This window comes from Martes martes (assembly GCF_963455335.1).
Source record: "Martes martes genome assembly, chromosome: 9".
NCBI classification, from domain to species: domain Eukaryota; kingdom Metazoa; phylum Chordata; class Mammalia; order Carnivora; family Mustelidae; genus Martes; species Martes martes.
In genome coordinates this window covers 10,751,412-10,764,391 of record NC_137896.1, presented here as the reverse complement: position 1 = coordinate 10,764,391, position 12,980 = coordinate 10,751,412, and the positions used below count along the sequence as shown (strand labels likewise).

General features: G+C 47.6%; 1 protein-coding gene across 1 annotated transcript in view; it reads right to left on the bottom strand.

The window, feature by feature from the left end:
- Nucleotides 1-3,593: 3,593 nt before the first annotated feature.
- The window catches only part of UBE2V1 (ubiquitin conjugating enzyme E2 V1), a 30,699-nt gene continuing 21,312 nt past the window's right edge, over nt 3,594-12,980 (bottom strand). The window contains exons 3-4 of the mRNA XM_080812592.1: nt 6,347-6,472; nt 3,594-5,153 (exon numbers count right to left, since the gene is read on the bottom strand). Of these exons, the coding sequence (XP_080668718.1) occupies nt 5,007-5,153; nt 6,347-6,472 (273 nt within the window). The 3' untranslated portion in view covers nt 3,594-5,006. The remainder of the gene's footprint in view (nt 5,154-6,346; nt 6,473-12,980) is intronic.

Genomic DNA, 12,980 nt, shown 5'->3' with positions numbered 1-12,980 from the left:
CCTGTTTGGAAGGAAACATCCAGGGGGAGAGCACCGTGGAGGCCACCTTCCCAGTTACGCGAAACACAGCGGTGGGGAGGAGCTACAGGGAGACGACGAGGGAGCACGGGTCTGCACACGCGAACTGGACCTCAGAGGGACCCACAGCCCAGGCGCTGGTCTGGAGAGGATGAGGTCAGAAGCGGGAGAGAACCGCACTTCCTTTCTAGTCCCTGTCTGAAGTTCATCCTAGGCCCAGGTACTCTCATTCGCTGAGATGGAAGTGGGAGTCTCCAGCGCAGGTTTGCCGAGTGTCCTTCACAGGGGATGCCATGCGCTGTCGGTCCTTTGCCACCAGCACGGCCACCTCCTCTGTCCTTATCACAACTGACAGTACAACGCTTTGCACCAACACAACACTTTCACACCTTAACACTTCCGGATGGGGACATTCCTTAAAAGCAGTAGGGTCTTTTTAAAAAAAAAAAAAATTTAACTAATTATTTGACAGAGAGAGCGACAGAAAGAGCGCTCGTGCGCGTGCACAAGGTGGATGAGCAGCAGAGAGGGAGAAGCAGGCGCCCCAATGAGCAGGGAGCCGGATGCAGGACTCGATCCCAGGACCCTGGTACCATGACCCGAGCCGAAGGCAGACATTTAACGACTGTGCCACCCAGGCACCCCAATCAGTAGGGTCTTACATTTATACCTGACAGCATTTTTTCTTAGTGGGACATAAAATAATGGTACATCTCGGTGGACTGCATTTGACACAGCGAAACCTGGGTCTGTTTCCTACGGGTCCTGCAGCAACTCCGATTTCTTAGAACCTTTCACCTGTACCACAGGTGGTGCTGCCCCTGCTCCAAGGACCCATGGTATGTCGGGGGGGGGAGGGGCAAAGGCCACCATGATCTTGGGAGGGCCAAGGTGGAGCTGGTGACAGAGCTGTAGGTGCGCAGGGCTCTCCCGTGACCTGCCAGCTGTTATCGGAATTTTGTACTACACACGGAATAGAAAGGTCAGTCAACACCCTAGTGTTGGGAGATTCCACATAAAAGTCTGCATTCACAGTTTGTCTTGCCGATCAAGGAGCTGCCATTCATGGAGCCCACATCCCTAGCACGTGTGCCTGGCCCCACCCGCCTGCGGGCCACCAGGCACAGGGCTCAACTCCACCGTGTGGCCTGTGCCTTCATGTTCACAGTGAGACATCTGGTGGCCGCAGTGAGGTTGGCTCTAGCACTAAGACCTCCCTCCTCCAAGGTCACCTCCAGCCAATGTGAGGCGGCTTGGACTAAAAGCAAAAGCAGGTCACTTCACGTCACCCCAAGAAAGCCTTCAAGGTACGTCCAGTGATCGTGTGCACAGCTCAGAACTGCGCAGTCTGCATAGCCCCCAGCCCGGCACGGGATGACTCGCAGGCTGGAAAGAAGACCTGCTTTCAAAGGCTGCCCTTCCTTAGAATTTCCTCCTCTGCTGAGTAAGGAAGGGGCAATCCCTAATGCTATGTCCCAAGGGGTTCTCATGATGCAGCAACACAGAGCAGGCACAAGACAGGGAGGGGAAGGTGGCTGAGTGTCCACTAGCTCCCTGGGGACCGGGAGGGAGCACAAAGGGCCAGAGGCCGAGCAGGGAGCCCGGATGGCCAGGGTGGACGGAGCAGCAGCACATGGAGTCGTGCCATTTACTCGACACCATCACAACTAAAGGCACGAGGGCCCCAGCGCTGCCCCCAACCAGAAGGCTCCAGGAACTTTCCCAGGCTGGCCGAGCAGAAGCTCAAGAGCCCTGCCCTCATCCCAAGATCGAGGTCCAAGGTCACAGGTAGTGGAGACCCAGCACAGTCTGCTGCTGGTGTTCTCAGGGGGGTGCTTCCTCTCAGATCACTCTGAAGACCTCCACGCACCCCCACACCCCGCAGGTCTACATGGTGAAGAACACAAGGGTTTTCCCTCAAGAGCAAAGACCTGGCAGGCGCTGGGGCCTGCAGGCGTGTGAACTGAGGCCGCCCGGCAAAGCAGCGTGCTCAGCCCCCCGGGATAAGTGCTGCTTCTCTGCCCTAAATTCAGGCCTGAAGTGCAGACCACCTGTAAAACCACCAGCAACAGTGAGGGGCAAATCCCATGACTGGGGGGCATAACCACAGATCAGACTCCGTTATCACAAGACGGTTCCGGACGAATTTCCACAAGCTTGGAGGTCAGTTCTCTGTCGCGCACCAAGAAGCCGAGAAGTGCACACTCCAGCATTTCAGACGGCTCGTTCGTCTCTCTGGAGGTCACAAGCACAAGAGGGCTGCCACCTTTAGATTCAGCCCTGAATTTGCCTTGGGGGTTTTCCAGCAGCATTTTGAAATAATTCTAGAATCTCCCCTGTCCTTTCCCTCCCTCAGGGAAGCTAAGGACTGAGTGCGGAGAAGCCACAGCTGGAAGGCAGGAATTCACCCCGGAGGCCTCCTAGGGACCCACCTAGCAGAATTTCAGGCAGTGCCTTCTCCGAGTGGCCTGGTAGGAACAATCTGGCTGTACCTGGGCACCAGGTTCTGACATCTGAGCTGGCCCCAACAGCCACAAAGAATGGCCTGGCTCCTGCCACAGGACACCAGGGTCATGCCTGCTGGCAGTTGGGACCACAGCAGAAGTTCAAATCCTGGATAAAAACAGCCACAGACACATGTCCACTCCGTACACAGTAGGCAGTAGACAAACTGTCCACTGTCAGGCAAAAATCTTGTCTCAAACACCAAAGATCCATGTGAAAGTCCTATCTTTCCCTTCCCAATAGACTCCTAAATCCGGCTCCAAGTAGGTGCTAGAGGGGACTTAGTAGCTGGAGTCTACAAAGCTACTTAAAGCAAAGACACCCCCCCCCTCCGCCCCCGCCGCCCCTTGTGCCATCACCTTGCCAGACAGGGTTTGGCAAACTGTGGTGCACGGGCCAAACCTGGCCCACTGACTGTGCACAGCCCCTTGGTGAAGAACGATTTTTACAGATGAACATTTACAGCGGATTTGATAAACGAGGAATACTAACTTTGAATTCTAGTAAGCAAAATGTTAACCTCTAAAGAAAGAATTCCATTCTTCTCATTGGTTGAGCTGTAATGTTAGAAAAGAACTATACTCAGTAGATTTTGAATTCCATCAATAAACAATTTTGTGGAAATCCGTTTTCTCACCATATAAATATTTACACAGTACCTTCAGTTTTGCCTCTTGGCCCACAAAGCCCAAGTACTTACTGACTCAGGCCCTTGGAGGAAGGAGGTTTGCTGACCCCTGGTTTAGGACATCAATTTGAACCCCAAAGCATCTAAGACATCAAATTCTGTCCCTAAATTATATGCCAAGAGGAAGAAGGGCACAGCTTCTTAAATATTAACGCACACTTTTTTTTTTATTATATTAAAATCAGGCAATGGTCTGACAATAAAAAGGCTGCGCATGGAATACTGTTATGTTCAACTTTACTTACAGGATGTTAAATCCTTAGAACTAAGGTATCCCCCAGAAAAAGATTAATGGAAACATCGATTGCTTTTCAGACTTGATAGTTGCTGCTTCAAAAGGTGGTTTTATATAAACACTAAATTTAAAAAAAAAAAAAAACCCTTTAGAACACAATGAATTGCTTTTATTTCGGTATGCATCCACATCTCAGCATTTAGTGGTCCTGAACAGAAAAGTGGAAAAATGCAGCAATTTGCCAGGAAGTCAAGCCCGCCAATTTCGGGGATCTGCTGTGCACACCGAGTTCTTTCTTAATCCCTGCTGAGGACCGTGAGAAGCAGCAGCACCAAAACCAAAGTATGCACCGAATTCAAGGTTCTTTTTTGTTCCAGTTGTCAGATTCCAAACTAGACCCCGGTGGATTGTAAGATGACCACATGAGAACCCTGTTTAAAACTTCTTCAATTTTTAAAAGCAAAAGCAATTACAGGAAAAGAAAACAATTCATTCAGAGGGATCGTGTGTGCTTACAAGTGTCTTCTGTGGCCTTTCTCCAAGTTTAACCACCAAGCACTTTGAGAGCTGGCAGGTCTGAGTACCCCTGGTGACTGTTCTTTTCACTTTATCAAAACCTGAGCTAAAAAACCACATCAGCTGACGATGGCAGCAGAGGGTGGCAGGGCTGAGGACCCAGTATTCATTCCCAGGCTGGTGGAGAGTGAGTACATATGGTTCCAAAACTGAATGAGGGAAGTCAGAGACTCTTTCCAACCTTACCTGATGGCTTCTGGCCAAAGCAAGGAAGTGTCGTGTCAAGTGGTGGGTGGTGATGGTGCAAAAAGGGTCTTGAGGAGGAGGAAGGAAAGAAGCAGCACCCCTCGATTAAGGTGGGGGAGAAGATATGGGGAAAGCCCTGAATTCCTCACCAAAGGCCAATTTCAGAGGGGAGCAGAGGGGGTTACAATCTATGCTTCGGCCAAGGGTGGTCACGGGAAGTGGAGAAAGGATGATGGCTTGGAGGGGGGAGGGCGTCATTTAAGACGTAAAAAAAGAAACCGGGGTGCAGCTGGAGCACCCCCGCACACCCAGCAGTAGTCCCACAGGCTGCGACCTGAAACCTTCACGCCTACTCTAGCCAGCCACCCCAGGCTGGAGGGGCTGTTGCAGGGATGAGGGGGGGGAGGCAGGGGGAGGAGAAGGGGAGAAGGCAGAGACCCCAGGCCATGAAATCAGCAGCAAGGTGATTGTGTGATGTGTCTTTTCACAGTTGAGTTAGATGTGCCCCACCGGTTAGGATGGGAATCAATTTAAATATACTTTCTTGATCCCAGAAGTTCAACTATGTGGACAGTGGTTACACTTGACAGGATGATTTGTTATAGCACAACTTATATATTTCAAATGGACAAAAAATTAGTATCGTTTACAGTATCTTAAGATAAATTGCCTTTGAATGGGAGCTTCCTTTCCAGTACTTTGAGGTCTACAAGACGTATCTAGAAAATGTACTACTGTGGAAAATGACTGCTTAAATCGAATGGGGGAGGGGGGAGGGCCTGTGGTTTCTCTTTTTGATTAATTGCTGTAACACTGTCCTTCAGGCGGCTGAGGGAGTTTCATGTTTTCTTTAGACATCATTAGGCGCCGGAGCTCTTGCAGGACAACTTTGATGCTATATGAATTCTGCCATTTTGCTAGCACTGATATGGCTCTTGGGTCCACCTACAAAAAGGCAAACAAAAAACTGTCAGGCTCTCAAACAAATGAATCACTACAGGCTGGAGTAAAGCTGCAGATAGGATTCAATGCATTTTTCAAGTTGAACACGCCCATCACACAATGGTATCTGACGGGCAGAATGACCTGCGTGATGCCCTCCCCCCAGGTCAGTTTGTGTTTCCCTGTTTGTGTCCCAAACCCTCACTGTTTGGGAGAAGGAAACAATGGGTAAGTAAAGGCACCCTCAGAGAAAAGGCCCTGACACTCGGCAAGAGTCCAACTGGCTCTGAACAGTGACCTGCTCTCCTGGACGGGCTGCTGCCACTGCTCAGGGCTGGCCCCTTCTTGACTCCACACCCAGGTGGTGGATACTACCGATGCGCAGGGCAGTAAGGAGCAAAGGCAAGCGGTGGCCCAGATCCACACTCTTGTGACAAGGATCTGCCTCCGAGTCACACTCTCTCAAGCTAGTGCAGCAATTCCCAAAAGAAGTCTCCCAGAGCACGGGTCGAGTTCTGGGCTCAGGACTTTTGGTGGAACTCAAATGCAAGGAACAGTGAACACACAGGAACAAAGCTCATCTCGTTTTTCTTTCAAGTCTTCTCAATATCTCACAACAAAGGCTTAGCTCACGTGATGCTAATGTGTAAAACCCTTCAATGCTTGCTGATCCTCCCCTGTGAACAAGAGAGCAGGTCTCAAAGGCTCAAAGCCTAACATCACTCTGATTCTGGAGTATTTACTGTTGCCATTACTGCCTTCTTCGGACAACTGAGACTGCTTTTCCATTTATGGTAGGCAAAATAAATTTAAAAAGCAAGGCCATTAAAGGGGAAAAAACAGCCTGTACCATAAATAAGGCTCAGGAAGTCCAAGTATGACCCTGGGCAGGATTCCGCACCTCTGTCCCTCAGGCCCCTAATCCCCACCTCAGGAGGGCCCATCATGAAGACAGAACGAGCTCCTATCTCAAGCGAGCAGCAGGGGGTTGGCCGGGAGTGAGTGTGGCATAAAATGATTTAAATATAGTTGGGGGACAGGCCCTCACCCCGAGTCTGCCTCTGTTCATACTGCAGTACATTTCAGCATCAAACAACCACGAAATATACGGACTCAGGGCCACAGCGCCCCTGATGTTCAAGCACAAAGCATTTCTCAACCAAAAGGAACAAGCGTGGGCAGGAAGAACAACTTACCACTCCGTTAGAACTATTAACTCCATTCATATTAATTTTTGTTACAAATCTTACAAAGGGGGGTGCTTCTGGGTATTTAGGTCCACATTCTATTTTAAGGCTGTATATTCGGTTTTCATAAATTGTCTGGAAAAAAAAGGTACAGAGACGTCAGGCAATTACAAACCATGAATTCAAAAGGCAGATCTTTTGAAACTTCATTTCTCCCTGCCTGCAGAACTGGTACATCTGCTTCCTTTATTGTATACCCGTTACCTGTGAAGTTAGCAGTAACTAGTTCCCACACCAGTGTCTATGAACTCTTGGGGGAATACAAAGACAATTTAAAACAGTATCACTGAAGTTTCAAGTTTAAGTCCAATCAGGTGGACTTGTTTTTGCATTAATTTCTCTACTTTGGAGACCTGTCCTGTGCTCTGGGCAAGGGTGTGTAAGGGGCCCTCCTTACTCTAGGAAGCCACACCGAACGCTTGTTCACGCCAGGGTCATCCACCAATGCATTAACTAGCGCCAAGTGCAAAGCACAGGCCAGGCAGCTCTTTAGAAGAACTTCAATGTGAAACACAAGTAGAGGGTGCGGGTGCACATGCGAGAGCCGCTTTCCCCACCTCCTCATCACTCTGGGGCCGTGTGCCACACCATCTCCATCTCCATCTCCACACCATCTGCAGGCTTTACATCCACCTGCAAGGCTACAGGCATGTCATGGGTGAGATGGGGAGCCACGGATGCCAGACCGCAGAGGAAAAGACTGTCCTTCAAACGCCAACCATGGCTCTGTCGAAAAACACCGGGAAGTCCAATCCCCCACGGCAATGAACTTTCTCCCTATAACTTCCACCTGATGAGCAGCAAAATGTGCTGTCACTAGCAGGTTGTTCCGTCTGCCTAGAGCACCCTGCCCCCACCTGAACTACCACACATCCATTAAGACCCAGTTCAAGTATCATGTGCTCACATGTCACCCAGTTCAGCCATCATACAGGACAGGTGAGTCCACCATTTTCTGTCCTATATGAAGTGGTGATGTTATCAGTTACATGTCTAAAGACCACCCTGAAAGGTGAGGTGTCCGATTAGTTTGGCCCCCTCGAAGGCAGAGGCCACCCACCCTCCCATGGGTCCCATTCTCCCGCAACAGTACTCCCGCCTTCCTCAGTGCCTCCTGCACAAGTAATGGCTCCCACGTAAACAGCGCCATCTAGCCGTCTTTGGGGGAATAAATTACAGAAGATGTGACTTAAATCCTTGAAAACATTACCTCTAAATGGTGGTCTATGCCGAAGAAAAAGACAGGAACATATTTTAAGATTCAGAAGGAATTCATCCTTCACATCCACAAACCTTTCACATCCACTTAACAGGGACTCCAAACTGTGACAAATCTAAACTCAGTTTTGGATTTCCACCCACCCTCAACCTGCTCTTCCTCTCTTCTTCCTTTATAAATGGCAGCACCATCTAGCAGTTAGTTGAAGCAAAACACAGGAGCCAGTCACAACCCCCTTTCCTCTTACCCCTACCTTCGAATCAAAAGAAGGTCTCAGCTTCCACCTCCAAGAGCGATCCCACACCCACCCACGTCCCTCCACCACGTCCCTCCCCTCAGTCACCCCAGGTCGCTGCTCTCACTCCCCCTACATCTGTTCTCCACTACAGCAGCCTGACCGATCTCTCAATACCAAGAACTTAACCCCTCCGATGGTGGCTAGTGACCTGAGAAGGAAGCCCACGTCCTTAGATCAGACCCTGCGCAGCCCTGCCTTCCTCTCTTTTCATTCTTCCTCCTCTCCATCTAGCCCCCAACTTCTCTCTACCGTGGGGCCCTGACACCAGTTGCCGTTCTGTGTCCATCCCGCAGCTCTCTGGCTCAAGGGCACCTTCCTCTCAGAAGTCCTCCTGATCACCCATCTGAAGTCTCCTGTCAGACCTCCCCAACAAACTGAGAACAAGGAGGGCAGAGGCCTCAACAGAATTGGTCCTCAAATACTCCTTGACTCACATATGGCTCTTTAGAAGTTTATAAAATGAACAGTCTGTTGCAACTAAGGTGCTCCTTCAGGAGACCAAAATTCACTCAGTTAATACAAGAAGGAAGTGAACGGGGATTTATGGAAAATATGATAAAAGGTCTATCCTCAGTACCTAGCATAGTCTCCATCAGCAACTATGCACTTGGCCGTATCTGCTGACTGCATGGATCCCAAGTTCATCTCTGGACATCTGTCTTACATTCATGCTCAATGGTTTTGTCACATAATTCAGACAGAACTTCTTATATAAAATAGTCCCTGGGGGCATGGGCTTGTGGTAAATATAAAAATCAGTAAGTCTTTTTAAAAATATTCGGTATCACATTTTGGAGGTTCTGATGCACCAAAGAATTCACCTGCTGGGATGTTCTGTGGCTTATCCGTCTCGAAAAAATTTCACTAATCATTCTGAGTTACAAAAGCATCAAAATGGTTAAGCATTAAGGTGAGCAGCTTGGTAACAGGATTCTGATTATTACATATATTAAATCTTGTTACTTTTGACACTATGAAGTCTAATTTTAAAATGTGCCTCTTAGAAAGCAAAAAGGAAATACTAAATTTCTGACCACTGATGTTCAAATGACAAATTCAGAGGAACATAGTAAAAAATGTCTCAAGCCAAGCAAACATAAAGATACCTTAAGGATCATTAAAAAGTACAAAGCAAGACTTTTGTAGAAAGTGGGAAAATGGTTCTGGTTTTTTGTTTGGTTTGGTTTACTAGTGCTCCAGAGACCTGCTAAAAAGGTTTCACTGAAGAAAGGAATTGTGCCTGGAGAAGAACGGCTAGAACATTCTGTGGATGAGGAACACTGCTCAAGATTCATTATTTGATCATGAAACACTGTCCACTTTGTTGACACGGCTAGAACTTCACGGGGCATTTTGGCAGTGCATATCAAAATGTGAAACAGGCATGCTTAAATCAGAAAGGCTATTTCTAGGAACTTCCTACAGCAGACTTGTACTTCTGCATGAAAATGTGAAGCATTAAAAAAAAAAGTGAAGCATTGTTTGCAATAGCAAAAATAACTATAAACAATCTAAATGTCCACCTGCAAGGGACTGACTGAACAAACATGGCACATTCATAAAACTGGATACTTCGTAGTCTTTTCAAAAGCTGAGGCCCAGATACACACATGGAAAGACCGACAAAGACCGACAAGACATGGGTCTTGGTACAACCAGCCAGTTGCAGAATATGCACAACCTATAAGAGCAGAGAGACACCCCCCTCTAACTGAGGCTATGCGAATGTGCACACACGATGTTTCATCCACTAGACACTACAAGCCTGGAGCCTAACGATGACAAACACTTCCTGGGCCTAAAATATATACATGAGAGAATCCCAGCTGAATCATGATGAAAAACGTCAGATAAATTCCAATACAGACACTCTACAAAATACCTGACCAGTGTGCTTCAAAACTGTCAAAGGCAAGAAAAACAGCCACAAAGAACCCAGGATACTACAACAAAATATAACGTAGTATCCTGGATAGGATTCTGGAACAGAAAATAGATACAAGGTAAAAACTGAGAACATTTAAATCAGATACGGACTTTAGTTAATAGTAAGGCATTAAAATGGGGCCACTGGTGACAAATGTACTATCCCAATAGAAGATGCTAACATCTTCTCTAACGGGAAACTGGGGAGAGGTACACATGGAACTTTTCAGACTACCTTTCCATCTTTTCTAGAAATCTAAAAGTATTGTGAAATAAATGTAGTTTTAAAATGTAGGATATGAGCAAAGGAAAAGAGGTACTGGTTGCAAAAATGAGAAAATCACAAACTCTCAGTATATAAAAAGGTGACTTGGGTCAACCAGATGACCGCTCCTCAAGCGACACCTTCCACAGGTGTGCGTAACTTAGGTGTGCTGTCCAAGGTCGGCACGTGCTGTGTGAGAAGGAGGGGTGGACCCTTCAAAAAGTGAGAAAGTCTATATGGGTCTGGATGAGGACGGAAGAAAAAGCATGGGAAGAGCCGTACAGGAGGTGGACCCGACGCGGCTCACAGTCCACCTGGAGAGCGGGCATATGGCAGGCAGGGATAAGCCAGGACACGAGACACAGCACTAGGCATTTTAACAGCGAATTTAACATAGGGAATTGGTTGAACAGGTGTCACTGGGCTGAAAACACCCACTGCTGATGCCAGGGTGAAGGACCACTGCCAGAGTGGTGGAGAAAGAACAGGCAAACAAGCAGAAGCGAGTCCCTTCTCCTCGCCGCTCGGGCACTCTCCTGTGTCCCTGACTGGAGGAACCTAATAGGGCACCAGCTGGCGAAGGAAAAATGTAGTTCACAGAGTCCCAGCCCTAGCACCCAACAGCAGAGCTGAGGAAGTTGTGTGTGGAGCGTAAGTGGGCTTCTGCAAACCCCCCTCCAGGGACAAGACACAATTTTCCTCTGTACTGAGCCTCTCCCTCTTGCCACAGTCAGGGTATCCTGCTGAGTGAGCCAGCAGACCTGTCTTCAGGCAACATTAACTATTCATTTCTCCAAGTCAATGCCTGTGCCACTCAGAATGTTCTAGAACCTGACAACTAAATTGTCCAGTTAACCACACAATCCTCATATAAAATTCAAAGGAGAAAGGAAGTACTTATTCCGTTCCATTCGCTTTCTGTTCCTGTCACGTCAGCCTGCATGTGCCCCCTCATCTAGACCATGAGAACTGCTCTGGTGTCCAGCATCTTTCAGTGTCCCCAACATTGTCACTGCCTCCTGGGACAGCTCCTCCCGGTGCTCAGCTCTGATGGCTGTGCCCCCCATGTCCTCCCAGCGCCAGGGCTAAGTTATTATTTCCTGCAGTGTTATCTCTGTGGTCCCACAGTGTGCCTGCCTGCTTTTTCAGTCCAACACTAATTTGATCAACTTCCTATATTAAATTCTCTCTGTTGAAATACCTAGCATCGTTTCTCTTTTCCTGACTAACACAAAGAGTTAAGGGGAACAAAGGGAACTTCTTACTTTACATACTCTGTATTGTTTGAGACTTTTTATGAGGATATATTCATGTACCAGACCTGCCACATAAAGCTGTTTAAAAACACAGACCAAGATGCACGGACATGGAAAGACATCCACCATCTGTGAAGTGAAAAAAATGTGCATGGCAAGGTCTCATTTTTATTGAAAAGGCTATGTACTTACGTTTGTGTCCCCAAAGCAAAAGCCAGTAGAAACACACTCATTCTGCGGGGAGTATAATGAAATGGGGGAAGGATCACTTTCCTTTAACCTCACACATTCCTGTGATTATGTTTTGTTCTTAAGCATGCATACAGTATTTTTAGATAAGTATGTGTAAAAACACACCCAGGCTCTAACTCACACCTAAAAACATTATCTTGGACAACCCAGAGACACAGTGTTTCTCAACCAAGGCAATTTCTGCCTTGGTTTCTCCCTTGAGGGGGGTGGGAATTAGGAAACATCTGGAGACATTAATGACTGTCACAGCTCGGGGAGGGAGGCGCTACTGGCATCTGGTGGGCAGGGACCAGGGGTGCTGCTAATCCAACAATGCACAGGACGGCCCCACAACAAAGAATGATCCAGCTCAAGATGTCAATGGCGCCGAAGCCGAGAAACTGCTCTGTAACCTGGCTCTTAGCACCTCTGTGGTCAGAGCAGAAATAATCCACATTAAATGCTGCGGACAGCTGGACATTTGCCGGAATTTTGCAAAGGGCACTTGGATGAGAAACTTACTTTTAGGTTTGGAGAACTTGCCTTCTTAAAAAAAAAAGAAATGCAAATAGCTAACACGCATATGGTAAAAAATGTTTCCTTTCCACCCTGGTCCCAGCCAGCTAGATCCCTTCTGAAGAAGGCAACTGTCGTCCCCAACTTCTTTCCTGTTCCCCCAAAAGTACTGTAAACACAAAGAAGCACGAGTGTATGTATGACCCTCTTCTCTCCACACACCCCCAACTCCGGGGGCAGCATTTCCTATACTGCTTTGTACCTTTTTTCACTTAAATATCATGGAAATCATTCCATTTCAGCACACATTAAGCTGTCTCTTTTCAGCACCTAAAGAGTACACACAATGGTCTCCTGAAAGACACTGACGTGGTTTCTGGCATTCCAAATGCACAAGCAGGCATTTGGGCAACACATTAAAAAAAGCTGGGTAAATTCCGAGAATTGCTTAATCACTTTTGATGGAGGAATTTCTTTTGAGTTATACAGTTACACAAAAATCCAAAAGGCAGATGAGTTACTAAGGGTTCTATTTAGATATTTTAATAATTATGTTGCTATTCCAGAGGCCCAGCATATGCCTTGTAGGCTAGTCGTTAAGCAGACTGGTCACAGGAAGCACCTAGAAGCAGACAGTTCCTTTTACGACTTCGTTTTTAGCCTTGGGGCGTCAGAGCAAACATAACTACAAGGGTGGAAAAACCAGTCAGTGGCAAGCACTGGTGAGGGTGTGGAGAAGCAGAAATCCTCATGTATTGCTGGTGGAAATGTAAATGGTACAGCCGCTTGGGAAAACAGCCTGGCAGTTATTTAAAATGTTAAACATAAAGTTACCATATGATCCAGATGGTTCCACTCCTAGGTATACACCC